The sequence below is a fragment of the Canis lupus genome, chromosome 8, assembly GCF_011100685.1.
Source record: "Canis lupus familiaris isolate Mischka breed German Shepherd chromosome 8, alternate assembly UU_Cfam_GSD_1.0, whole genome shotgun sequence".
Classification (NCBI taxonomy): Eukaryota; Metazoa; Chordata; class Mammalia; order Carnivora; family Canidae; genus Canis; species Canis lupus.
This window is the reverse complement of record NC_049229.1, coordinates 46,090,691-46,117,164: the sequence shown is the minus strand read 5'-3', so window position 1 is coordinate 46,117,164 and position 26,474 is coordinate 46,090,691. Positions and strand designations below refer to the sequence as shown.

Below are 26,474 nucleotides of genomic sequence, written 5' to 3'. Positions count from 1 at the left end.
TTACACTTTGCATTTTTCACAGTTTTCCATTTCAAATATAAAATTTAAATTCAAGTATAAATGCCAAGTGGTCACGCAGAATGACAGAATTGAAATAGCTTATGTCTGTTTCATTGTTAAAACAGGCATATATATGTCTCCTCATTGTGCTATCAGTGTTTATTTTAATCTATTAGAACTATTTAAATGGTGCTGTAGAGGTTTGAGGCATGAACTGTGCCTAATTCCAAACTGTTAAGCACTTAGTCTCAGAATGATGGATGCCTTGCTAATTGGGTTAGGAGTCCCCTATAACTATTGGTTCTCTGGGTTAACTTCCATGTAGTTAGGAGGTTATTAAGGATTGGTAATTACAATGTCCTAATTTGAAGCATACATATATAACATATCTTGATAGTAACTGTAGCAATAAACTCCTAGGCCAATAAAATTTTAGGGGGAAGAATTTTTTTTTTTAAAGATTGCATTTATTTATTTATTTTAGAGAGAGAGTGCAAGTGCTAAGGGAGAAATAGAGGGAGAAGAAGAGAGAAGCTGAAGCGGACTCTGCACCCAGCGCGGAGTCTGATGCAAAGCTCCATATCAGGACCCTGAGATCACCACTGAGCAGAAACCAAGAGTTAGATGCTCAACCATCTGAGCCACCCAGGCACTCCAGGGGGAAGAATATTTTAATGCCAACATTATTTAGACTTGTATGGTGATAACATAAAGATCTTTCATTCTTTTTTATTATCATTTTAAAATTCCCCACAGATAATGTCTCCCCTGCTCCTCATCCTTAATGTCTGCCTTTGGATTGGAGGCTCCCACAGCCCTTCCCTGGCTTCTCCACTGGAGGACAAGTGACCATCCTTGGGAAACAGTAAACCAGAAGGAATTAGGAAAGAGAATTCTGTACTGAAGATGAAGTTCTCTGCTTTCTCCCTTCACAATTTTGAGTAGAGCTGGGCATGTGACCCATCAAGGGAGGGTGTCAGCTCCATGTAGGAATATCGCCCACTTAAGGTTGTTAATAAGCAGAATAGGTGATAATTGGATAATAACCAGGGAGCAGTCAGCTGGATCACGTTGCAGGTGTGTTTACAGAAACTTGACAGTATGGGTTAAACACACAACACCCAAAGTAAGACAGCCTGTTCAAAAACATATGAGCTTGAGTGGTTTTCAATGGTCTCCTGTCTGCTAAAAGCCCGAAGTTAGATTCATGAGGCTATGTATAACTCAAAAGCATGGCATGATCAAGTTTATCTTCTAAAAGTAAATGTGCTTGTTTATTCCATCTTATGATATGCTTTTATTTTATATTTCTTTAAAATCTCAGTCTCAGTCTCTCTCTTTCTCACCCATCCAGACACACCAGTGCATGTATACATGATTTTCACATGGTTGTAATTATAGTGTATACATATATACAGTTGTAAACTCCTGAAAAATACATTACCAATACATACACAAAAGGAGTGTCATTTGATGGATAAATGAATAAAGATATGGTAGATATACACAATGGAATATTATCTGGCCATAAAAATAAGGAGATCTTGTCATTTGCAACAACATGGGTAGACTTAGAGGGCATTATGCCAGGTCAAATAAGTAAAACAGAGAAAGACAAATACCATATGATCTCTCTTACATGTGGATTCTGAAAAGCAAGAAAGCAAACAAACAAAACTCATAAATACAGGCAATAGATTGGTAGTTGCCAGAGGTGGTGGGTAGGGGGTTGGCAAAATGGGTGAAGGGTGTCAAAAGGTACAAACTTCCAGTCATAAATAAATAAGTCAGGCAATGTCGTGTACAGCATGATGACTATAGTTAATAATACTGTATTATATATTTGGAAAAAAATGGTTGAGAGAGTAGATCTTAAAAGCTCTCATCACAAGAAAAAGGTGTTTGTAATTATGTGTGGTGATAGATGTTAACTAGACTTATTGTGGTGATCATCATTTCACAATATACGCAAAAATTAAATCATTATGTTGTCCAGCCGAAACTAATATAATTTTATATGTCAATTATATCTCAAAAATATATATACACACATAAAAGGTATAAAGTATAAATATACCTAAAGTATAGGTTTCATCATTCAATTCTAAACAATGCTGGTGTTAAATATGCAATGATAATCAAACAACCACCGACAGTACCCACAACCCAGTAAAAGCAAGCGAGTGATACCAGTCCCTTTGTGATCCCATGTGTCTCCACCCCCAGTATTTCACACTTTCTGCAAGAGCTAGTCCCTCTCTTTGAGTTTTTATTTTTTTATCCCACAAAAGCTATGATTGTGTTTTCCTTTTTTCAGTGTTTCTAGATTTAGCATCTATTATTTTATTTGTGATGTTTCCTGCCTCTATGTTCACAAAAGAAATTGGGCTATACTTTCCCTTTGCCATACTGGCACTGGCTAGTTTGGATATCAAGGTTGAATAATGTTATATAATGAGGTGAGGAATGATCTGTCTTTTCTGTTGTTTCTAAGAGTTGTGTAAGATTGAATTAATTTTCTTCTTGAATGTCTGCAGAACCTATGTGTAAGAACCTGGAACTAGTATTATACTTGTAGGGATATTTTAAAACATTCATTGAAAATTATAGGAATAATCATAACTTTTTGGTCATTTTTGATGATTTATATTTTTCTAAAAATTTGCCCATTTCACACAAATTCTCAGTTTGGGACATAAAGTTGTTTAATATATATACTTTGAACATCATCTGTGGTTGTATGTCCTTTCCATTCTGATATTTAGCTGTTCTGATATACATCTTTCTATATTTCTCAAATTGATTTTGCTGAAGGTTTGTCATCTTGGTCAATCTTTTCAAAGATGATTTAGACCTTTTAGTTAGATTTTTCTGTTTTATCAATTTATGTGTCTATTTTCTGTGGTTTATTCTCTTGTTTTTATACTTCTCAAATTAGAATCATAGTTCCTTTGTTCTCAGCTGTTAATTTCCCTCTACATTATCCAGATTCTACAAGTTTTGAAACAAAGTGTTTTCATTTCAGTAAAGACTTATGTCTCTGTTAATTTCTTTTTTTTCTACTAATTTCTATCATAATTTTTTTCTGATCTGAGGCATTGAGAAAAGAAGTATGTTTTAAATTTCTAATCTTGTTACTTATATTGTTGTTTTTATTACCAAGGTAATTGCATTGCTATAGGAGAATATGGTTGATATGACACCAAATCTTTAACATTTATTGAGATTTATCTTATGGTCCCTAAAAATTTTAGTACACATTGTGGTAGGTAGAATAATGGCCCCCAATGATATCCACATACTTTTCCTGGAAACCATGAATATATTACCTTACATGACAAAAGTAATTTGACATGTAATTAAGGAGTTTGAAATGGGGGAGATTATCATGGATTATCCAGGTGGGCCCAACATTGTTAAAACAGTTCTTTAATGTAAAGGAGAGAGGCAGAAGACTCAGTGTTAGAGCCATGCAGTCTAAGAAAGGCTCAGCTAGGTGTTGGTCATGAGGCAAGGAATGCGAGTAGCCTCTAGAAGCTAGGAAAGACAAGAAACACATTCTCCCTTAGAGCCTCTAGAATGAACACAGTGCTGCCAATACCTTAATTTTAGCACCATAAGACCCATTTCAGACTTCTGACACTTGGAATTGAAAGATAATAAATTTGTGTTGATTAGCCACTCTTTGTGGTAGGTAATCTGTTATAGCAGCAATGGGAAGCTAATACACACATATATAAATCTTAAAGTCTAGAGCAGCATTATCCAATAGACATTTCTGCAATTATGGGGATGTTCTATTTCTGTCCTGACCAATATGGTAGCCACCAGCCACAAGTAGCTATTGAGTACTTAGAATGAAACTAGTACAACTAAGGAACTGAATTTTTGTATTTTAACTTTAATCTTGATTTAAAAAGCCCTGTGTGGCTAGTGGATACCACATTGGACAGTGCCAGTCTAGAACTACTAAGTATCTTTATCCTGTTTCTAAGCAATACTGGACCTTTATACATGTTAACTGATCATCCGCCTCTCAATTTGCAAGCTTTTGTCTTCCAGTATTTCGAAGTATTTTTTTAATTCACTCTTCACACTAAGATTATTGATTTTCCTTCATGTAGTCCATATTTGCTTAGATTAACCCACACTTACCATGTTTCTTACTTACCATTCTCAGACTTTCCCTAGGATAATTTTCCTTCTTTCTGAATTTCTTTGGTTAATGTAGGTTATAATGATACATTCCCTTTAGTTTTATATGAGAGTTCTACTCTTATTGAAAAATAGTTTCACTGCACGTAGAACTTTGACTATTTCTTTCTCTAAGCATTTTTGAAGATTTTCTCTCATTGCCCAGTAGTTTCCATTTTGATATATGAGAAGTCACTGCATGAGAAATAATCTTTTAGATAAGCAATCTGTCCCTTATGTCCAGTTGTTCTGAAGATCTCTTTTTGGTATGTGTTTCTGCAACTTGATGTTAATGTAGCTGGATAGATTTGTTTTCATTTATCTTGCTTGAAATTGGTTTGACTTTTGGAATCTGAGGGCTGATGCTTTTTTTTTTTTTTTTTTTTTTAATTGGTGTTCAATTTACTAACATACAGAATAACACCCAGTGCCCGTCACCCATTCACTCCCACCCCCCGCCCTCCTCCCCTTCTACCACCCCTAGTTCGTTTCCCAGAGTTAGCAGTCTTTACGTTCTGTCTCCCTTTCTGATATTTCCCACACATTTCTTCTCCCTTCCCTTATATTCCCTTTCACTATTATTTATATTCCCCAAATGAATGAGAACATATGTTTGTCCTTCTCCGACTGACTTACTTCACTCAGCATAATACCCTCCAGTTCCATCCACGTGTTTAACATTTCTATTAAGTTTTAAGCTTCAACTCTTAAATATTTTGCTTCTAGAGATTCTATTTATTTGGCTCTATAAAAACTTCTATTGTTTTTTGAGAGTACATGATCCTCAGTCCTTCAAAATACTTCCAATAGCATCTCATTTCTTTAAAAATATTAGGTTAAACATACGAGATTGCAGATATTGACCAGTTTTGAGCTACAGAAATGATGATTTCATATGGTCTGACATATGAAATATGTCATATGATAGATAATAATCATTCCATATTTGTATGATAATTCCAGCAACCACAATCTTTATTCTGTAGTTTGTGCTTTCTACACATGTTTTTACACATGTTGGTTTGTTTTCTTATATTTCTAGTGATCTTTGTTTTTGTTTTTGTTTTTTTTCCTGGGGATTTTTGAGGTCCATATTTAAAGTGGAAATGTGTTTTCTCAGTACCTGGGGGAAGTACTGAAATGGAGAAACTTTATACTTTTTGCTTGGCCCTTGTGGGTCACATGGAGTTTGGTGAAACAGACCAGCAAGAGGAGACTTAGAATCTGGAATTAGGAATTATCTAGGAAGATAATTTTCCCCCCTTTATTTCACTCTAATAATAACCCAAGTTAAAATGATTATTCTCATTATGTCCCTTTCACCCCAGACGAAGACGGCATTGCCCCTCAGGAATCTATGAAAAGATTGTCTCCCTACTCAATTTTGATTCTTGACACTCACATGCATGACTCTTAAAATCCAGGCTCCGGACTAGCCAGGGTTAACAGATGTCCCCTTTTTTTAAAAAAGGCTAATATAATACTCAGTAACTTTTCTGTATTCCTACTTTTCAGTTTATGGCCTCTAAAGATTTCCTTGACATTCTCATCAGTTCCATGTTCTGTACCAAAGGGTGTCCTTCTGACATCAAGTTGGCTGTATGACCAGAGATAGAAGCCCCAGATTCCTTTTGTCACTCAGTATTATATAGTTTATTGAACAATATGAACTAAATGAGGCACAAATACGAAATGATTTTGCTTTTCCCTGATCACTGCCCTGAAACATGAAAAGTCAAATCTCCACTGCCCTTGTTTATTGCCTTCTTAGAGCCTTTAGCTTTCTGGCTACTTGCAATCAGGTCTATTTAAAATTTAAGTCCCAATTGACTCTTCTTTCTTTTCTACCAGCCCTTTCCAGGGGATATTATAGTGGAACAGGGTAAGTTTTGCTCCTCTATTTCTCCTTTCTCTGTCTCTTCTTCAGTTTCCATGGAGATCCTTCCTTGAGCCTCCAAGGGTCACAGGGATCCTGGGGTTCAGAGTTCCATATTTTTCTCCTTGGGCATTATACCACACTATGGTCCCTATTTGCCTGTTGGTGTGATGATTTAAAGAAAATGTGTTAGTAGAGTTATATTTGTTAAGACAACACAAGCTGCCCCATCCAGCCTCTTAGCTTCAAGAAGCAGACATTCTTTATTCACGTATAGCCACAAACTCAAAGAGGTACCTGTCAAGCTTCCCATGAACTTTTCTATATTTTTCTTCTTGGTGACAGAAGCAGTAAAGAATTAGGGGTTCAACAGCTCAGCAATAATCTAATTAGGGTGAGAAATCAATGTGTCTCTTCTTGTGGCATCTCTTATCATCACCAGTGATTTTCCTGGAGCCCTTCTCCCTTGGTTTAGAGAAAGGAAATACTTGGATTTAGGAAGTATTGTTTAGTAAAAGCTATAAAATCCATAAAATCTGGAGAGTCCCTTCTTGGGACTTTCCAACCCACCCTCCACTCTAGCAGTTTGCTCATAGGTATCAGGATAAAAATGGGAGTTTTTTAGACAATATTGATAGTCACCAATGTTAGTTAGCTATGATGAGCTCAATAAATGTTGCTGTCATCATTAATTATCAGGAAAATAATGCTCTAGTGGCATGTTACTTGCAGAATACATAAGGTAGGATTCTGCAAAAGATCCTGAGCCAAGGATATTGTTCTTAGATCTAGAAAATGATGTATTTGAATAATAGACTAGGTATAGTATTGCAATCCAATTTTATATAAAAATGACTTCAAATTTCCCCTGGCTGCAACTGAGGGAAGAATTAGGCTTTATTTGTGCAGAACATATTAAAGTCAATATGTTTAAGGAGGAAAAATAGCCTTCATAGATGACACAATGACAACTTCTAAATTTGGCTTTAAGATTTTTTATATATAACACATGCCATAATTATTTTAATATGCCAGTAAAAATGTTTTGTGTTTCCATAAATTAAAGCTTTATCTGGTGTCATTGTCCACCAAGGAACAGAATGAAAAATCAACTACATAAATTGGTAAGCTGTAAACTAATGGTCTCCATGGTCACCATCTTTATATAGACTTCTTACCAGTAACATGATTTTGCTACTCTTCCTACCAGCCATATATCTAGCCACCTCAGTGTCTAGAATTCTGTGCTATGAAATCAACTGTCATTGTTGCTAACCCAACCCCCTTTGTTACAGGGCACAGTGTCCATGATTCTTTCTTTAAAAGAGAAACCAGTGACCCTGGATCAATTACAATAAATCTGGACCTAGTCTCTTCTTAAGTTTTATCTCAATCTGAAACAGATTTTTTAATAGAAGTGTTTAAAAAAAATTTAGTGAACAAATTAGAGGGTTGTGTGGTATAGTTTCACTTTTAATAAATGAGCTGTCTTTTTCTGCTTTCATTCCACTTAGCATTTCTTCTCAAAGGGAAAAAAATCAAACAAGGAAAAATGTGAAAAAGATGAATTAATGTGACATTTAGAGTAAGATTTTAATGGCACAAAAGCCAAGAATACCAGAGTTATGCCTTTTGCTTTCACAATTATAACTTGACAGGATTTCAGGATGTTGTTACTAAAAGGAACTTCATCAGAAGAAAGTTAAAATGCATACATTTAAAGAAAATGTGTTAGTAGAGTTATATTTGTTAAGGCAAACACAGCATAGTCAATATTTAATTAAGCATTGTCCTTTTCAGAGTTGGCCCCTCAGAGGCTACACCCTTATTTCAATCTGTATTGGCTGTGCTACAAATGTTTTTTTTTTTTTTTTTAATCTTCTGGAAATAAACTCATAAACAAGTTTATAAGGACAACAAGAAAACCGGCTTCATTTATTCAGAGTCATACCTTATTTAAGACAAAATTGCATGGCAGTTAGCATTTCCCAGACCTTCATCACCAGACTGACTTCCAATTACTTTTTATAATAAAATGAGGAAAAAAGAAAATATATATTTTTAAAAGATTTTATTTATTTATTCATGAGAGACACACACAGAGAGGTAGATACATAGGCGGAGGGAGAAGCAGGCTCCCTGTGGGGAGCCAGATGTGGGACTCGATCCCAGGACCCCAGGATCACCCCCTGAGCCAAAGGCAGACGCTCCACCACTGAGCCACCCAGCCGTCCCAGAAAGTAGTTTTTATTTTGAAACACTACATTCACAAAACAGTTAAAATTTAAAGAAAACATTCATGTTACCATAACTAAGGTTTAAAACTTTTTTCTAATACTCCAGATGTATTGTCTCAATCATGATACATTCCCTGCCCCTTCAAGATAAATGGTGGTCACTTCCATACTTTTCTTGTAACTTTTACTACCTATTCTATATCCCTCAATACTATCATTCCATAGTTTGTTTCTTGAATTTTATGTAAATGAAATTGTATACCATATATCCTTTTGTTTCTGCCTTCTTTTGCTCATATATTGTTCATGAGATACACCTAAGACAACCAGAGGCAAACTACAGCCTTCCATCTATTTTTGTAAATATAGTTGCATGGGAATACAGCCAGGCCTACTCATTTGCATATTATCTATGGCTGCTTTCTCATTACAATGGCAGAATTGAATTAATTGTAACAAGGAGGGGGTGCCTGGATGGCTCGGTTAGGTGTTTGGCTCAGGTCATGATTCCAGGGTCCTGAGATCAAGCCCTGCATTGGCTCTCTGCTCAGTAGAGAGCCTGCCTCTCCCTCTCCCTCTGCTACCCCTCCTGCTCATGAATGCACTCTCTCTCTCTGTGTCAAATAAATAAAATTTAAAAATCTTTTAAAAAAATTCTAACAAAGACTGTATGGTTCACAAAGCTTGAAGTATTTGCTACATGGTGTTTACAGGAAAAATTTGCCAACCTCTGACTTAGATATATTGCTTGATTCAAATTTGCTAATATTTTAAGATCTTGCATTTATTTTCATGAGAGACATTGGACTATAGTTTTCTTGCAATATCTTGGTCTATTTTGGGTACCAGAATAATCTTGGCTTCAGAAAATAAGCCGCGAAGTATTCTTACCTTCTCAATGTAGAACTGGTATTTCTTCCTCTAAATCTTTAATTCGATTTCCCTAGGAAGTCAATTAGCTTGATTGTTTGTTTGTGGGGACATTTTCAACTATGAATTCAATTCCTTTAAGCAGGTAGGGTTCTATATAATTTTAAGATTCTCTATTTGTCATTTTTGGTAATTTGTGTTCAAGGAATTTTTACCTTTTATCTAAGCTGTTAAATTTGTTGGCATAAAGATAATTTTGCTACATACAGCATTTTAGATTGACAATTATTTGCTTTCAGTGTATTGCCTTTCAGTATCCATGTTTCTCAAGAAAAACTAGCTGTTGTTCTAATTGTTACTTTTTTAAAGTTAGTTTTTTTCCCCTCTTGCTGTCTTTATAATTTGTATCTTTCTTTGTCTTTGGTTTTCTGTAATTTTCCTGAATTTATCTAGGTGTAGATTTTTGTTTTTTTGAGGATTATTTGGCTTTCTGAATGTGTGAGCTGGTTTATTTTTATTTTTATTTTTTTTTAGTTTTGGAAAGTTTCTCAGTTAATTTATCTTCAAATATTGTTTCTGCCTTATTCTCTCTTCTATATGTTAAGACTCCATTAAACATTTGTTTCACTTTCTCATATATTCTATGCCTTTTACCCTTTCTTCCCAATTTTAAATCCTGTTCACTTTCTGCCTTCTTCTTCTTTCTTTTTTCCTGAATGAACTTCTAGTCCAATGATTCTCTTTTCAGCCACAATCCACAAAAAATGTTCTATGAGGGACACCCGGTGGTTGAGCATCTGTCTTTAGCTCAGGTTGTGATCCCAGGTCCTGGGATCAAGTCCCACATCAGGCTTCCTCCAGGGAGCCTGCTTCTCCCTCTACCTATGTCTCTGCCTCTCTTTGTGTCTCTCATGCATAAATAAATAAAATCTTTTTTTTTTAAATTTTATTTATTTATGATAGTCACACAGAGAGAGAGGGAGAGAGAGAGAGAGAGAGGCAGAGACATAGGCAGAGGGAGAAGCAGGCTCCATGCAGGGAGCCTGATGTGGGACTCGATCCCAGGTCTCCAGGATCATGCCCTGGGCCAAAGGCAGGCGCCAAACCGCTGCACCACCCAGGGATCCCCAATAAAATCTTTTTTAAAAAAAGATGTTCTAAGAATTTTTTTGTTTGTTTTTTATGGTTTGCAGTTCCTTGCTGAAATTTTCCTTTTTGCTCTCTATCTCCTTGAACATAGTCATGACAATTATTTGAAAGTTAGTGTCTGGTAATTTCAGTCTGGAGCTCCTTCGAGATTGTTTCCGTCATCTGTTGTTTCTACCAGCTCTCATTCATGTTGTCTCCTTATGTGCCTGGTTATCTTTGATTGCATACCAACTTTATATTTGGAAAGTCATTGGTAGAAATAATTGGAGGACTAGAATAAAGTTAACTGCTTCTTCCCAGTGCCAAGGGGCACAAACAACCTGGGATCACTTTTCATCAAGCAGTTAGATTTTTGTGGTCTGTGTCAATTACTGGGAGCTGGCCTTCAGTCTGTGTGGAGATTGAATATTTCCACTTCACTTTTAGCCTTTCAGGATCTCAATTCAAAGAGTGCTGAATTTACCAGAATGCCCATCTTCAGTGGTCTCTCAGCTCCAATTTTAGTTGTCTTTATTCCATTATGTTATTAAAAGCACTGCTCAGCTTTGTCATTGCCTCTTTGGATTGTCAAATTTCTCCATGGCAAAAATAGTCCCCTGAGCCAGGATTACATCTATGGATTTTCATATCATCATGAATCTTGGCCCAGTAATTCTTCATTCTCTCATTAACTCTACAATAATATCAAGTTTATTTTTTTCCTTCAGATTTCAGCATTGCTCTCAGCCAGTTGGTTTGAGTAGACTAGTTAGTTCCCTATTCTCCAAAGCAGAAAACTGAAAATCTATTTTGACAATATGTATGTGTGTATGCATATATTTATGGATATGGATTTATGGCTTTGTTTCTGTTGAAGATACTTAAATTATAAAGCTTTAAAACCTCTTATCAGAGAGAAATTCTGGAAATAAAGCAATGACAGCATTCTTAAAATAAATATGCCACTCTTCAAGGTCACTGAAGGGAATAGTATATACATATGTATAAATTCTGGAATGCTAATTAAAAATAAATTATATGTATATACTACTAATTGATTTAATATAATTAATTACAAATGCAGGAATAACAGAAATAGGATATATAAAAGGTATCTACATTGAGACTTGGGCAAATAAAATTTGTATTATAGCATTATGAAGTAATTTAAGCTAATTAATTATTCATTGAGTAATTATACAATATAAGTACATGTCAGTGCAGTTCGCTTTCAGGACTAATATTATAATTTATATTTTCCACTAAACTTTGAAAGAAATTGTTTATAAACTTGTGCCCTTTTTTTTCAATTAATAACATCCCAGCCTTCTATGACATCACATACTCTGTCATTTTCTTCATGCTACAATATGTTTAGTACAATTTTGGCAGTGTTAGTTCTTTATGGATGCTATAACAAACCACTGCAAACTTTGCAGCATAGAATAAAAGAGATTTATTCTACTATATCTGGAGGTCAAAAGTATGAAACCAGGTTCACTGGGCCAAAACCAAGGGGTTGGTAGAGGCATACTACTTCTGGAGGCTCTAGGGGAGTTCTGGTCCTTGGCCCATTCCTTGATTTTGGTCACATCACTGCAATCTGACTCAGTCATCATGTGACTTTCTCCTCTTTTGTCTGTGTCAAATCTTTCTCTGACTCTCTTCTATAAGGATATCTGTGTATGCATTCAGGGTCCACCCACAAGATTATCTGAGATAATCTCCCCACCTCAAGATCCTTAACTTAATCACATAGGTAAACACCCTTTATCACGGATACCATTAATATCTTTGGACACTACTATTAAGCCTGCCATGGCACCCAACAGATTATCTCTTTTTTTGAGTCTTTTTTTTAAGTTCCCCCTTCCTCTTGATGATATAGGAGCAGAAAGAGAGTAACAAAGATCAAGAAAGTTGATTAATTTGGGGGTACCTCTCAAGTTTCCTAACCATATTCTCTTACATTCTCATCTGTAAGTATCACAGTTTAAGAGAATATTGATGGCCTAGTTTAACCCAGGAGTATATTCAGTCAGAATATCAAAAGCACCAAGTGGAAAGCAGTAACTTCAGACAGGCCTTCATATACATCTGGTGAAGAATTGCAGAAAAGCAGAGCCAACATGGACCACAGATGTTGTTTAATCCCAAATTATTAATTAACAGATGAGGAAACTGAGGCCCAAAGAAGGTCAAAGTTCACACATTTACCAGCTCAAGTCACTGAAGCAGTGTATAGCCCAAGATTCTTTTACCCAGACCGTACTGCTAAGAAGCCATAAGGAAAACACTTTAAAATCTTTATTTCAACATAAAGCCATTAAAAATAAATTTGTAGGGATACCTGGGTGGTTCAGTGGTTAAGCGCCTGCCTTCCGGCTGAGGGGGTGATGCTGGAGTCCTGGGGATCGAGTCCCACATCGGGCTCCCTGTGTGGATCCTGCTTCTCCCTCTGCCTATGTCTCTGCTTCTCTCTGTGTGTGTCTCTCATGAATAAATAAATAAAATCTTTAAAAAAATAAATAAATTTGTAGACTATAAAAAGAGACAGAAATGCACATATGGGGAAATGTGTTGAGATAAGCAGAGTTAAACTACATGTATATACCTAGTGTATAATCTGAAAATTATTTGTATAATAAAAATTCATAAGGAAGAGCTAGGTGGATGCACTTTTAATCAAATTCATTACTTTATTCTCTGACTGTGATAAAGAGGTAAAAATTGGGACTAATGGATTGAAGCTATGGGGAGGTGGATAAGTTTCTACCCATTATAAGGAAGAAGTTTCTAAAGGTCAAAGTTGTCCAAAGATGAATAAGAGATGATGATATTCATCATTGGCAGCCATTAAAGCAGAGAATGGAGAGCATTTGGCAGGAATGCAGTGGTTGTACTGATTCCCAAATTCAGACAGGTTGTATTAGATAATCTGGGCAGAGGGTAAAAATAGACCCCAGGCCCCTGGGGAGGCCCTGGGATCTATATTTTTAACAAGTTACCCAAGTGATTCTCATGTTCACGGGGAATACATAAGTCATCTAAACTATTATAATTCAAGAGTCTATAATTTTTTTGCATAAAGTAGTGGAAACAGCATTGCAAAGTTAGTATGAAATCGAGGTCCTATCTTGTTGAGTCCCTAGCAAGCTGTGTGATTTCTGGGCACATTACATCATGTCTCTGGGACTCAATTTTCCTGTCTGCAAATAAGTGAGACTAGATGAATCTTATGGCTCTTACATGCTAGGAAATTGTGTTGCTGAGGGTGGACTAGGAGAAACTAAACTTTGAAATCCCTGGAAAATTCCTCATGACATTTAAGTGACAGAGAACTATCCTGGAATGACTGTCTATGACAGCTGGGCAAGGCCTTGCAATCTGGCTGGTTTCCTGGAGTTGGCAGGCATTCGGCCCAGGATGTGTCTGTCACATGCAGGGCAAGTGGGGAGTAGATAGGACTGGCAGGCTAGAAGTTGGAAACTCAGAAACCTCACCATGTTAACTCCAACCATCTTTGTTACCTACTTATTATTCAAAAAGGAGGACCCAAGGATGCTGCTCTGCTGTCCTGAAGAGGGAGTGGTTAAGGTGATCACGAGGTGCCCTTTCTGTGTCCACTTTGCTTAGAAATACCAAGCCTCTGGAAGGTGAGATAGGCTAGTATTATTTTTCTTTCTTACAAATGAACCTTGCCCCCAAAAGTCAATGAGCTTTGGCTTTTGATCTTGGGTTCTATTTTCACTTTTCTTCACTACTTTTTCTCTCTCCTATTCTCTATCTGTGTTCCCTGAGGGTCATTTATTTTCAAGCCTCATCTCTTATAGCTCTTAATTTTTCACTTCCTAGGGAGGGATTGTATTCTAATGGCTATCTCTTATGTTTGCTCTTTTTCTTCTAAACATATTCATTCTCTTTCTCAGGATATTTACTCTCTGGGCTGACCTTCCCAAACCCAAGATGTCTAACACACAGGGCACCTGGGTGACTCAGTTGGTTAAGCATCTGACTCTTGGTTTCAGCTCAGGTCATGATCTCGGGGACATGAGATCAAGCCCTGCATTGGGCTCTGTGCATTGGACATGGAGCCTCTTAAGATTTCCTTTCTCCCATTGCCCTTCCCTCCTGCTCATGCTTTCTCTCTCTCTCTTAAAAAAAAAAAAAAAAAAAAAAAAAAAGTCTAACTTACAGTAAGCCAATGGTCATCCCTTCACTTTCTTCATCCTAGCAGCATCTATGAATTTGTACATGAGTTTTTGTCTGAGAGGTTAAGATAATTTTCTCACCTCAGTAGGAAAATTTCAAATTCAAAATTACAGAATATGGGGGTGCTTTATCTCAGACTAGATAGAGGATAGACTGGCATATAACCTATACATGAAGATATACAAATTTTAGGGGTCCATCATCACATCACTGAAATCCCCTGCCACTTAGGATCAGATGATTCCTAAACTCAAATCTCTTATAGAAAATGTCCCCCCAGACATTTCCTCTTTTCCAACTGTCTCCTGGATAACACTGCCTAAATATCCTTTCAAAACCTCCAACTCAACATGCTTAATACTGATCCTGTGTCTTCTCTTCTAAACCTGAAACTTCTTCAAGTTTTTATACTGGGTAAAGTCTAATAGGGTTAGAGCAATAAAGGTCTTTTATTTTTATTAAATTTATTTATTTTAGAGGGCATACATCTCAATATAATAAAGGCCATAAATGGAAAACTCACAGCTAACAGCATACTCAATGGTGAAAAACAGAGCTTTTCCCCTAGGATCAGGAATAAAACAAGGATGTCTACTCTCAACATTTTTATTCAACATAGTACTGGAAGTCCTAGCTACAGCAATCAGACAAGAAAAAGGAGGAATGCCTGGGTAGCTCAGAAGTTGAGCATCTATCTTCAGCTCAAGGGATGATCCCTGGTCCAAGAATCAAGTCCCACATCGACTTCTCCCTCTGCCTATGTCTCTGCCTCTCTCTCTCTGTGTCTTTCATGAACAAATAAATAAACTATTTAAAAAATGAAAAAGGAATAAAAGGCATCCAAATTGATATGGAAGAAGTAAAACTTTCACTATTTGCAGATGATATGATACCATATATAGGGAACCCTAAAGACTCCACCAAAAACTATTAGAACTGATAAACAAATTCAGTAAGGTCTCAGGATTTGTATCAATATTACAGAAATTCTTTGCATTTTTATACACTAGTAATGAAGCAGCAGGAAGAAAAATTAAGAAAAAAATCCCATTTACAACAGCAACAAAAAAAATAAAATACCTAGAAATAAATCAAGGAGGTGAAAGACTTGTACTCTGAAAACTATAAAACATTGATGAAGGAAGTGAAGTGAAGATGACACAAACAAATGGAAAGCTATTCCATGCTTATGGATTGGAAGAACAAATATTGTTAAAATGTCCATACTACCAAAAGCAATTTACAGACAATGCAGTCTCTATCAAAATACCAACAGCATTTTCCACAGAACGAGAACAATCAATCCTAAAATTTATATGGAGACACAAGAGACCCTGAATAGTCAAAGCAATCTTGGAAAAGAAAAACAAAGCTGAAGGTAGAATAATTCCAGTTTCAAGTTATACTACAAAGCCCAAACAGTATGGTACTGGCACAACATGAGACACATAAATCAATAGAATTGAACAGAGAGCCCAGAAATAAACCCACAATTATATGGTCAATTAATCTTCAACAAAGGAGGCAAGAATATGCAATGGGGGAAAAGACAGTCTCTTCAACAAATGGTGTTGGGAAAACTGTGGATAGTTACATGCAAAAGAATGAAGCTGAACTATTTTCTTACACTGTACATAAAAATAAACACAAAATGAATTAAGGACCTAAATATGAGACCTGAAACCATAAAAATCCCAGAAGAGAGCACAGGTAGTAATGTCTCTGACATAGTGCTGAGCAACATTTTTCTAGATAGGTCTCTTGAGGTGAGGGAAACAAAAGCAAAAATGGACATTTGGGACTACATCAAAATATAAAGCTTCACAGAAAAAAAATCAGCAAAACTAAAAGACAACTTATTTGGAATGGGAGAAGGTATTTGCAAATGACATATCCAATAAAAAGTTAATATCCAAAATATATAAAGAACTGATACAAGTCAACACCAAAACAACAAATAATCCAATTATATGTGGGCAGAAGACATGAACAGACATTTCTCCAAAGAAGACATGACACATGAGAGGATGCTCGACATCACTAATCAAGGGAGATGCAAATAAAAACTGCAGTGAGATAGCACCTCACTCTTGTCAGAATGGTTAAGACAAAAAACACAGGAAACAAGTGCCAGCCAGGATGTGGAGAACAAAGAACCCTCTTGCACTGTTGGTGAAAATGCAAACTAGTGTAGCCATTGTGGAAAACAGTATGAAGTTTCCTCAAAAAAGTAAAAATAGAATTAAAGTATGATCCAGTAATCACACTACTGGGTACTTACCCTAAAAGTACAAAAACACTAATTTAAAAGGATGCACTCCCATATTTACTGCAGCATTAGTTACAATAGCCAAATTAAGGAAGTAGCCATTGATTGATAAATGGATAAAGAAGAAGTGGTATATATATATACACACACATATATACTATATATATATTTTATATGTATATATATAATGGAATATTACTCAGCCATAAAAGAAAATGAAATCTTTCCATTTGCAATGACGTGAATGAAGATCTAGAGAGTATAATGCTAAGCAAAATAAGTCAGAGTAAGACAAATACCACATGATTTCAATCATATGTGGAATTTAAGAAACAAAACAAATGAACAAAGGAAAAAAAAAGAGACAAACCCCAAACAGACTCTTAACTCTAGCGAACAAATAGATGATTATCAGAGGGGAGGATGAAGGGGAATGGATGAAATAGGTGAAGGAGATTAAGAGTACACTTATCTTAATGCATAGAGTTGTTAAATCACTATATTGTACACCTAAAATTAATATAACACTGTATGTTAACTGTATTGGAATTTGAAATTATATTTATTTTTATTAAATAATAATTATTAATAAAGATGTGACCAATAAAGTTAGGTCAAATATATAAAGGCTAGAGAAAAAAAAAGAACAGAGTAATATGATAGGAAAATGTTTTATTTTCAGCATAAATGATCCAAATAGGTACTTTCTGCCACAGGCTCTCTGTGGGTCCTGCATGAATTAACCAGATAAATTTAATTTGTAAGATGGAAGATCAAGAAATGCCTACCACCTCTTGTGTCACTAGTTTCATTTGACAGATATCAACACATTAGAAAAGTTGTAAACAAATGTACCATAAAGCCTGTTTCAAAGGGAATCATCTGAAAGAAATAACGTCCACTTAACTCTGATCTTTTTGTGTCACTGGATGTCATGGATCCTTTTAATGTCACCTGTGAATTCCAGAAAGCTTTCTTTGTTTCAGTGTTCCATCTTCCCATCACCAATACCCTTATGCCTCACAAATTCTTTTTTCAGTCTATTTACTGAGTCTGTATATTTTCCTTTATTTCAACGTTGATTTTTTTTTTTTTTTGGTAAATGCATTCTTTATATGGGATGTTTTCCTTATACTCTAGAACCTTTAGTTTGGAATCTCTCACCCAGACCCACTCATTTGATCTATTACAAACATACACATCTGCATATTCCCATGTATTATTTATTTGGCGTAGGTCACTAACAGTTGATTCTTCTCTATCTTTGGGATGATTTGGATAAGTTGGTGAGATTCTCAACTCAGGGTAGCTGCTGGACAGCACAGAGATGGGCCTTCTAGCAGGGATACATTCAGATTAATGGTATTCTCATCTATGGTTTTCACCATGCCTCTGAGAAAGTGGTGATCAGTAGCTTTCTAGAGCTTCTCTCAGTGATGGGGTCTTGGATGCCCTGGGACACAACTTACATGCCCTCATCAATACAGTCTTTTGGAGGAATCTCATACATTTTAGCTTTCACCACAGGACACTCATTATTGTACTATTTGTCTCCATCTTCCTTCCCTCTCCCATGGAAGTCACTTTCTATTTTATTCAGTTGGTGGGTCGGGTCACATTTAGGTATGGACAGTTTATTGTCCATCAATATAAGTGATAGAAACACTGTGTTGGATTTATCTTTTGTCCTGGATAAAACTGGTGTTAAGGGCAACCTCAACTCTGGCCTGAGCTGTGCTGGTAGTATGGGAATGATAGTGCTCAACAGTAGACACTGAGTAGCAGCCTCATTTCATTCATCATTTTAAATCTTTACCATTTGATCTTTACTGAGGAACTGGGGTCCTAATACAGAAGAATGTTAGGAGTAGTTGTTGCCCATGGAGGCGAAACTTCAATGTTGGTGACAAAACTCCCTAAATGTGTGAAAGAGTATCTGCTGGTTTGTGATGGGTGATTGACTATTTCACTAAAGGTTAGAAAGATGGATGGAGGTGCTGAGTGGGAGAAAAGGCTACAGTGTGTGCTGATTACTGCTCTGTACATACAATCTCCATTGGCACGGTAGCAGAGTGGTCATATATTCATGGATTTCCACCTTGGGTTTCATACCAGAAGGTCTCAGCAATCTAGATTTTTTCTGGATGTAGTCTCTACTCTAATACCAGCAACTTTAGGAGGGCGAGGAGGTATAATGTTTTCCTGAAATATCATCCTAGATTTTTCTCTAGAGGACGTTGATGGAGGTGAAGAGCTTGGGGCTGCTGTGTTGGTGCTAGCACTCTGGCTATGGGTTTAAACAATACTGCTCATGGGACTGGGTCTGGCTACGACTGTGGCTCCATGTGACAATATTACAGCTAAATTCTGTTTCAGTCTGTGGCTGCTGAGTATCCACTGGTGCAGACTTAAGTTCTTCTGTGCTTGTTGGCATTGCCAACTGAGGTTCCTATATTCCAATTGCTAACTGTTCCCTGTGTCACAGCAGGTGCTGGCTGAATGTCATGTTTGCTACCTTGAACAGGTTGAGCATGAGATTTATCTTTTGTCCTGGAGTTTGACTAGTGTTAGGAGCAACCTCAACTCCAGCCTGAGCTGTGCTGGCAGTGTGGGACCTGAAAGTGCTCAGTAGTAGACACTGAGTTAGTGACTGGCCCATGCAGTGGTGGTTAAACAGAAAGTATGTTGGCAAAATGCATTCTAACTAGATAGAACTACTAGTGTCTGAGCCTTTTGAGGACTTCATCACATAAATAGAGGTGTTTTTCAGCTTTCTCCACTGACTAGTGATGGTAGATTGCCTCAGAGCTGTGCCAGCTACCATATACCCATTTGTTTTTCAGATCCCTAATTTTTGTTGTTACTGTCTCCTGTGTTGGGAAATAGTTCTCCATGGGGATCTCACATATCTGCACATCTTGAGAGTGAGGCATTGATTGTCTTTTGTATTGGACTATCTTTTGGAGGCTATTTAATCCAAAGATGTTTACTTTTCACGTTGGAATGTTATAGTAATGGCTTCCAACTTTGGGATTTTATCTTTAAAAAATCCTTTATTATCATTTTTATGGAGTTTCAAAAAAGAAAAAGATGAATATATTCGATCCATCATGTTAACTGGGATCGTATTTTGAATGAGTCCCCCTTTGCCCCACATCTAGTCACCAAGTCCTATCAATTCTATATTGTAGCTTTCTCTCAGATGTCTGGAATCTTACAGTCATTCTACTTCCATAGAGGGCGCTGGAGGCAGAGGTCCTGTGATTGACTAGTTGTGTGACCTTGGAAAAGTAACTTAGGCTCTTAAATTAGTGGGTTCCTCCCCTGTACAATGGAGATAATAACACTTCTTACCTTACAGGATTTTTGGGAAGATTAAATGAGGTGTGGCTCTAAAGCTGTGGTTCCGGTTGATACTGTGGCTCCTTATTTCCTGCTTAGACTCCCTCATCTAAAGATTCCCTAACCAGGGATCCCTGGGTGGCGCAGCGGTTTAGCGCCTGCCTTTGGCCCAGGGCGCGATCCTGGAGACCCGGGATCGAATCCCACATCAGGCTCCCGGTGCGTGGAGCCTGCTTCTCCCTCTGCCTGTGTCTCTGCCTCTCTCTCTCTCTCTCTCTCTCTCTATCATAAATAAATAAAAATTTAAAAAATATGTTTAAAACATGCTTTTAAAAAAAAAAAATAAAAAAAAAAAAAAAAAAAAATAAAGATTCCCTAACCAGTTTTCATGCTCCCTGTCTCTTCCTGTTTCTAACATTGGATGTGATGCCCCTCCTATTTACAACAATTACCTTAGGGATAAAGTCTATAAGTCAAGTTCCTTTATAATCTGTTATTTTTAAAAAATATTTCATTTATGTATTTATGTATTTGATTTATTTGACAGAGAGAGCGAGAGAGCAAAAGCAGGGGGAGTGGCAGAGGGAGAGGGAAAAGTAGGCTCCTCTACTGAGCAGGGAGCCTGATGTGGGGCTCAATCCCAGGACCCTGAGATCATGATCTGAGCTGAATGCAGACACTTAACCAACTGAGCCACCCAGGTGCCCCTATAATCTGTTTTGAAGGTTAAGTCTCATATCCTTTTAATTCCTCTGGGTGTTTGGCCAATGTGCTCCTCTTTTCAAACACATACACACATACATAAATGACCTCATCTTTGCTACAACCTGGCATACTTTTCATGCATTTGGGCCCATGAAAAGTCTATTTTCTCTGCCTGGAATGACCTTCCCCCATTTTCAATTTGTGTTTAAGATCCAGTTCTAAAATTATTTCATGTAGTAGATCATTATAATAACGGCCTCTAAGGAATCATATCTCCCTATGTCAGTGTGACATTCTACTTCTACACCAGAAGGTAGGAGTTGGTTTCCCCAGCCTCCCCAATCTAGGCTGGTCTTGTGATCTGCTTTGAAGAACAGATTGCATGTACTTAACATTGCATGAGTTCTGGAGCTTAGGCCTTAAGAATCCTTAAACTTGAGATCATCAGACCATGAAGAAGCTCAGTATAACTTGCAGGGTGATACAAGGGGACACAGAGGGGAACTGCAGCCCCATCTAGGAGTAAGCACTGCTGCCAAACAAATGAGTAAGGCCATCATAGACCTCTAGTCTCCACTCAACCATCAGATGACTAGGGCCTCAAGGGTAAGACTAGCAGAACTGGCTAGATCATTAATTCATAGAATCAAGATCACGAGAAATAAAAAAATCACTATAATTTGTGGTAGCTGGTTACACAGCAATAGAAAAATAATACACAACTTCAGAGAAATGTTCTAGACCTACTCAAGAAAAACACATGATTCTTTCTTCTGGACTTTGTTCATTTTCTGTCATAACACATTGCTCATGTAATTATTGGTCTGCCTGTGACTGTTTCTCTCATTAGATTAACACCTTTTGAAAAGTAGAGATTGGGTTTTTATTTATCTTTACATCTCCTATGACTACTCTAGTGCCTGGTACATAGCAAACTGTGGACATTTATTACCCAAGTTATGTATGTACCATTTCCTGAAATTTGCCCTCTGGAACTCATGGTCAGTCATAAGCAAAATTTTTCATATCTTCATCCTTTTCAATTAATATTCCCTTCATCTTCTTATTCTTCCCTGGTGGCTCTGGTTCTCTGCAGCCCTCTGAGGTGGTGGCTATTTTTTCTCCCATGCTGTACACACCATGGTTTTGAAGGCAGGTAAGCAATGCCCTAGCTTCTCATGTCTTCTTTTAGACTGTCTTCATTCCCTGCCTCTTCTCCAAAAACTCTCATAACATCAGGTTAAACCACCTATAACTCTTTTTTTTTTAAAGATTTTATTTATTTATTCATTCATGATAGACATAGAGAGAGAGAGAGGAGGCAGAGACACAGGCAGAGGGAGAAGCAGGCTCCATCCCGGGAGCCCGATGTGGGACTTGATCCCGGGACTCCAGGATCACACCCTGGGCCAAAGGCAGGCGCTGAACCACTGAGCCACCCAGGGATCCCCCTAAACCACCTATAACTCTTATTTGTGAAAGTCATCTACTGATGCCTAGGTCTCTGTCTCTCCTTCCATGAAGATTTTTTTTTTTTTTTTTTTTTTTTTTTTTTTTTTGGTTTTGGCCAAACTTTTTATTTAGTATTCTGTAGTTGCTTAACACACACTTAAATGGTCTTATTGGGGGAGGGGATAGGGGAGGTTCTTGTAGATTCCCAAGGAAATGTCAGAAAGGCAAAATATGGCCAGCATTATCCATTTGCTTTTTTGGATTTACTGGGTGAATAGCACTTTCCTTACATAAGCATCTGATCTCAGGTTTTTCATTACTGAGAACATTGAGATTTCAGTTTGAAGACACTCTGAAATCCTAAGAGTAGCATACCCCGACCACCCTCTAATAGCTAGCTTGTTTGTATAGGCAGAAGGATTCACCTCTCCATTTTAGAAGGCTAGATGTTTGTGGAAGGTCTTAGAATTGCTTTGCCTCATTTACTGGGAAAAATCAGATATAGGAAGTGGCCTTTAGGGACACTTTTAACTTGAAAAATTACAACACTAGTACACAAGTCAAGTCTTAACACATTTAACATTTGCTTATTGAAAGCAATGTCATAAAGTCAAATAAGATTAAACAGGTTTTACTTTTTTCCCTCACAAGAACATAAAAATTATGGAAGGGGAACTTAACAGGAAATTTAAAAAAGGTAACACAATTTTTCCTTTTAGTAGTCCTTGGGTAGTTATGACAGAAAAGGTTCCACTTTTTTGTTTGTTTTCTTTGAACGGGGATTTTGGTCCAAAGTTTTGTTTTGTTTTTAATATCTGCTTCTGCCTCCCCCTCTATCAGATCGGCTTCCTCCACGGCCACCACCTCTTGGTGCTCCGCGGCTTGAACTGCTGTAGGAATCACGTGGAGGAGGGTACCCCCTTTCCATAGAAGGGGGAAGCCCTCTTTCTTGTCTGCCAACCCGATCACGACCACTTGAGTAGAGATCACTTCGGCTGCTTGAGTAACTGTCTCGACTTCCACCATATCCGTCACGTGAGCTGCTGTAATCATCATAGCGACTGCTTCCACCATAAGATGGCACGGGCCCTCGTGTAGGTGGAGCACTACGTGAGTTACCATAACTCTCATATGAATCTCTGTAGGAACCTCCACTTGGATGATCTGAATAGTCACGATCACGACCATAGCCATCTCTATCACTATAGCCTCTTGATGGGTAGTCATCACGTGAACTGGAATGACCATAATCACGGTAAGTATAATCTCTTGGTGGTGGTGCATAATCTCTTGTATCACGAGAACTTGGGTAATCTCTGCTTGAATAGCTGTCTTTAGTAGAATATCCATCATCTCTTGGGGACAAATACACATCTCTACGAGAGGGCAGGGGTTCCCTTCGAGGTGGGCCTCCATAACTATCTCTTCCGCGTGACACAGGAGCTCTTCCTCCCATTCCACTGCTGCTGCGAACTGGTCCTGAAGGGGCAGATCTTTTAGGAGGAGGACCACCACTTCGTGGTGGTGGTCCTCTTTTTACTGGAAGTGGTCCCCTGGAAGAACTCATGTTAAAATTCATGGAATAGCCACCGTCATCCATGTGCCCTCCACGTGAAGGAGGTCCCCTGGTTCCTCCACTTCCTCCTCTTCCGCCTCTAAGACCTCTTGGAGGGCCTCTGCTTCTTGGAGGTGGAGGTGGTCCACGTCTACCACTTTCAAATGATGGTTTTGTGGCTTGTTCTACCTTGATGGCTTTTCCATCTAAGGACTTTCCATTCATGTCTCTGGCTGCATCCTTAGCGTCTGCTGGGCTCTCAAAGGTGACAAAAGCAAATCCTCTTGATTTGTTGGTTTCACGATCTTTCATCAATAGAACTTCCACTATTCGTCCATATTTGCCAAATACTGCTTCAAGGGCTTTTTCATTTGTTTCCGTATTGAGGCCACCAATGAAAAGCTTTCCTGGGCGATCTGCTTCAACCATTTTTTCCCCCTGGTGAGAGTCGGAGGGGTGACGACCGTTCCAAGCTCCTACGAGCTCGCCGGCAGGGGCTTCGTAGCAGCTCAGCACGAGTGAGAGCCACCGGCTCTGAGAGCGGAAGAGGGAAACCGCTAGCACTACTGCGCAACCCCTTCCATGAAGATTTTAACCACAGACTCACAATCTCCCTCTCTTATTATCCCCCAATAGTGATTTCAATATTTACATAGCTCAGCCTTCCCAAATCATGGCCCCTTAGTTCCTTGACCTCCTCTCTTTTAATGATTTTGCCTTCTATCCCATCTCAATCATTTATTTCCATGGTCATACCTACCTCTTATCTAGTGACCACCAACACATTGAAACCCCTTCATAATCCCAATTTCAAACATTCTAGTATCCAATCACCACTCCCTACATTTCTACTTCTCTTACTTTGGTCTCCAATTCCAAAACTCCTTTTCTACTGGACTTTCAGTTCATGGTCATCACTACTTTTTGCTATTGCTCATGCATCTCATCTTTCACTTTCTTCCTTACTCAGTTAAAATTTAATGGTCAATCATTTCAGTCACTCTCTTCCCTCTCTCTTGATTTATTATACTCTCATACTTGCTATAGCTTTAATTAAGTCCAGCTTTCTACCTGATACATATCCAAGTCCAGAGAGCTAAATGTGGATGGAGAAAGAATAGCCTCTCTTTAAATTCATAAATATTAATAATCTCAAGAGGGTCCTTAATGCTACCTCACAGCCAAAACTCTATTTCTTTAGTCCAGACAACCTCTTTATACCCCTAAATGACTAAGTCACAGCTTCTGATCTCTTCTCAAACCTGACATCTCTACCTTCTTTCCTTTCCAAATTACTATGAAAATAGAAACAATTAGAAGGAGACTCTTACAAGCTCCCACCACATCACCATGCTTATTTGTAACTTGGTTCATCTACTGTGCCTTTACTCCTCCTTTTATGAATAAATTGTACATGTTTCTAGCTAGAGCCACCCAACTAAAGAGCACCAGATTCCATCTCTTACCTATTCATTGATATTGCTTCTTAAATTTTTCCTTTCTCCTGCAGCATTTTCCCCTCCCTACTGAGTCATCACCATCATCATATGAGCGTACTGTCACTTTCATATTACTTAAAAAACCTACATGTCCTGACTCTATTTACTTACCCCTCTAGATCCTGCTATATTTCTTCTTTTTAAGGAAAACTCCTTCAAAGATTAATTATACTCACTACCTCAAATCACCCTCCTCCCATTCTTACTTGAACCCACTACAATAAGGCTTTTTGCACCCCTTCCCCCAAATGCTTCATGGAATGTGCACTTATCAAGGTCAGCAGTGGAATTCAATTGTTGCTACACTCAATGGTTGATTCTCAGTGCTTATCTTACTTGATTAGCAACAGCTTTTGACACAGTAGATCACACTATTCTTCCTTTCTAGAAACTGTGGCATCCAAGAAACCATGTCCTCCTGATTTTCCTCTTCATCTCTAGCTGTTCCTTCTGTTGTTGCTATTGTTGTTTTTCTACCTGATTTTTATACTCCAGAACATGCCTGCCTTGGAGATTTAGGACTTGGTTTCTGGAATGCTCTTTCCCCTCAATATCCATGTGACTCAATCCTTCATCTCTCTTCCATTTTTACTCAAATGTTACCTGGCCAGAGAATTCTTCTTTGGCCATCTGTTCCAAAGTTGTGATACTATCCCCCTTTTGCACTTTATTTTTCTCTTCGGCTTTTATCACTACCTCAAATCTTGCAAATTTTCCTTATTTATTTTGTTGTCTCCTCCACTAGAATCTATAATTCCATGAACAGACATTTTGATTTGTTTCATTTACTTTTTCTGAATCCCCACTGCCTAGTAACACTTAGAAAATAGTAAACACTCAATAGATATGTGTTGAATGAATGACTAAGTATATTGGAAAAAGAACCAGATGGAATTTCTAAAAATAAAAAATAAATAAAATAATTGAAACTAAACACCTAAAATCTAGATTAAAGAGAAAATTTTTTTCAGAGAACAACCACAATATCAACAAAAGAAATATACTCCATGGTTCATCTTAGTAGTCTACCATAAATTTGATAACCAAGCCAGCAACAAGGGTAAGAAAAACAACAAACTAATCTTCCCATGAAAATAGATTTAAAAATCATAAACATTTAAAAAAAATCATAAAC

At 37.5% G+C, this 26,474-nt stretch overlaps 2 protein-coding genes across 14 annotated transcripts in view; both read right to left on the bottom strand.

Annotated features, from left to right (window-relative positions):
- The window catches only part of RGS6 (regulator of G protein signaling 6), a 579,647-nt gene that overhangs the window by 155,480 nt on the left and 397,693 nt on the right, over positions 1-26,474 (bottom strand). The window lies entirely within an intron of this gene.
- Positions 22,527-24,410, bottom strand: LOC119876502 (RNA-binding motif protein, X chromosome-like). The gene has a single exon (XM_038545158.1). The coding sequence runs from the start codon at positions 24,267-24,269 to the stop codon at positions 23,094-23,096; it is 1,176 nt and encodes a 391-aa protein (XP_038401086.1). The 5' UTR covers positions 24,270-24,410; the 3' UTR covers positions 22,527-23,093.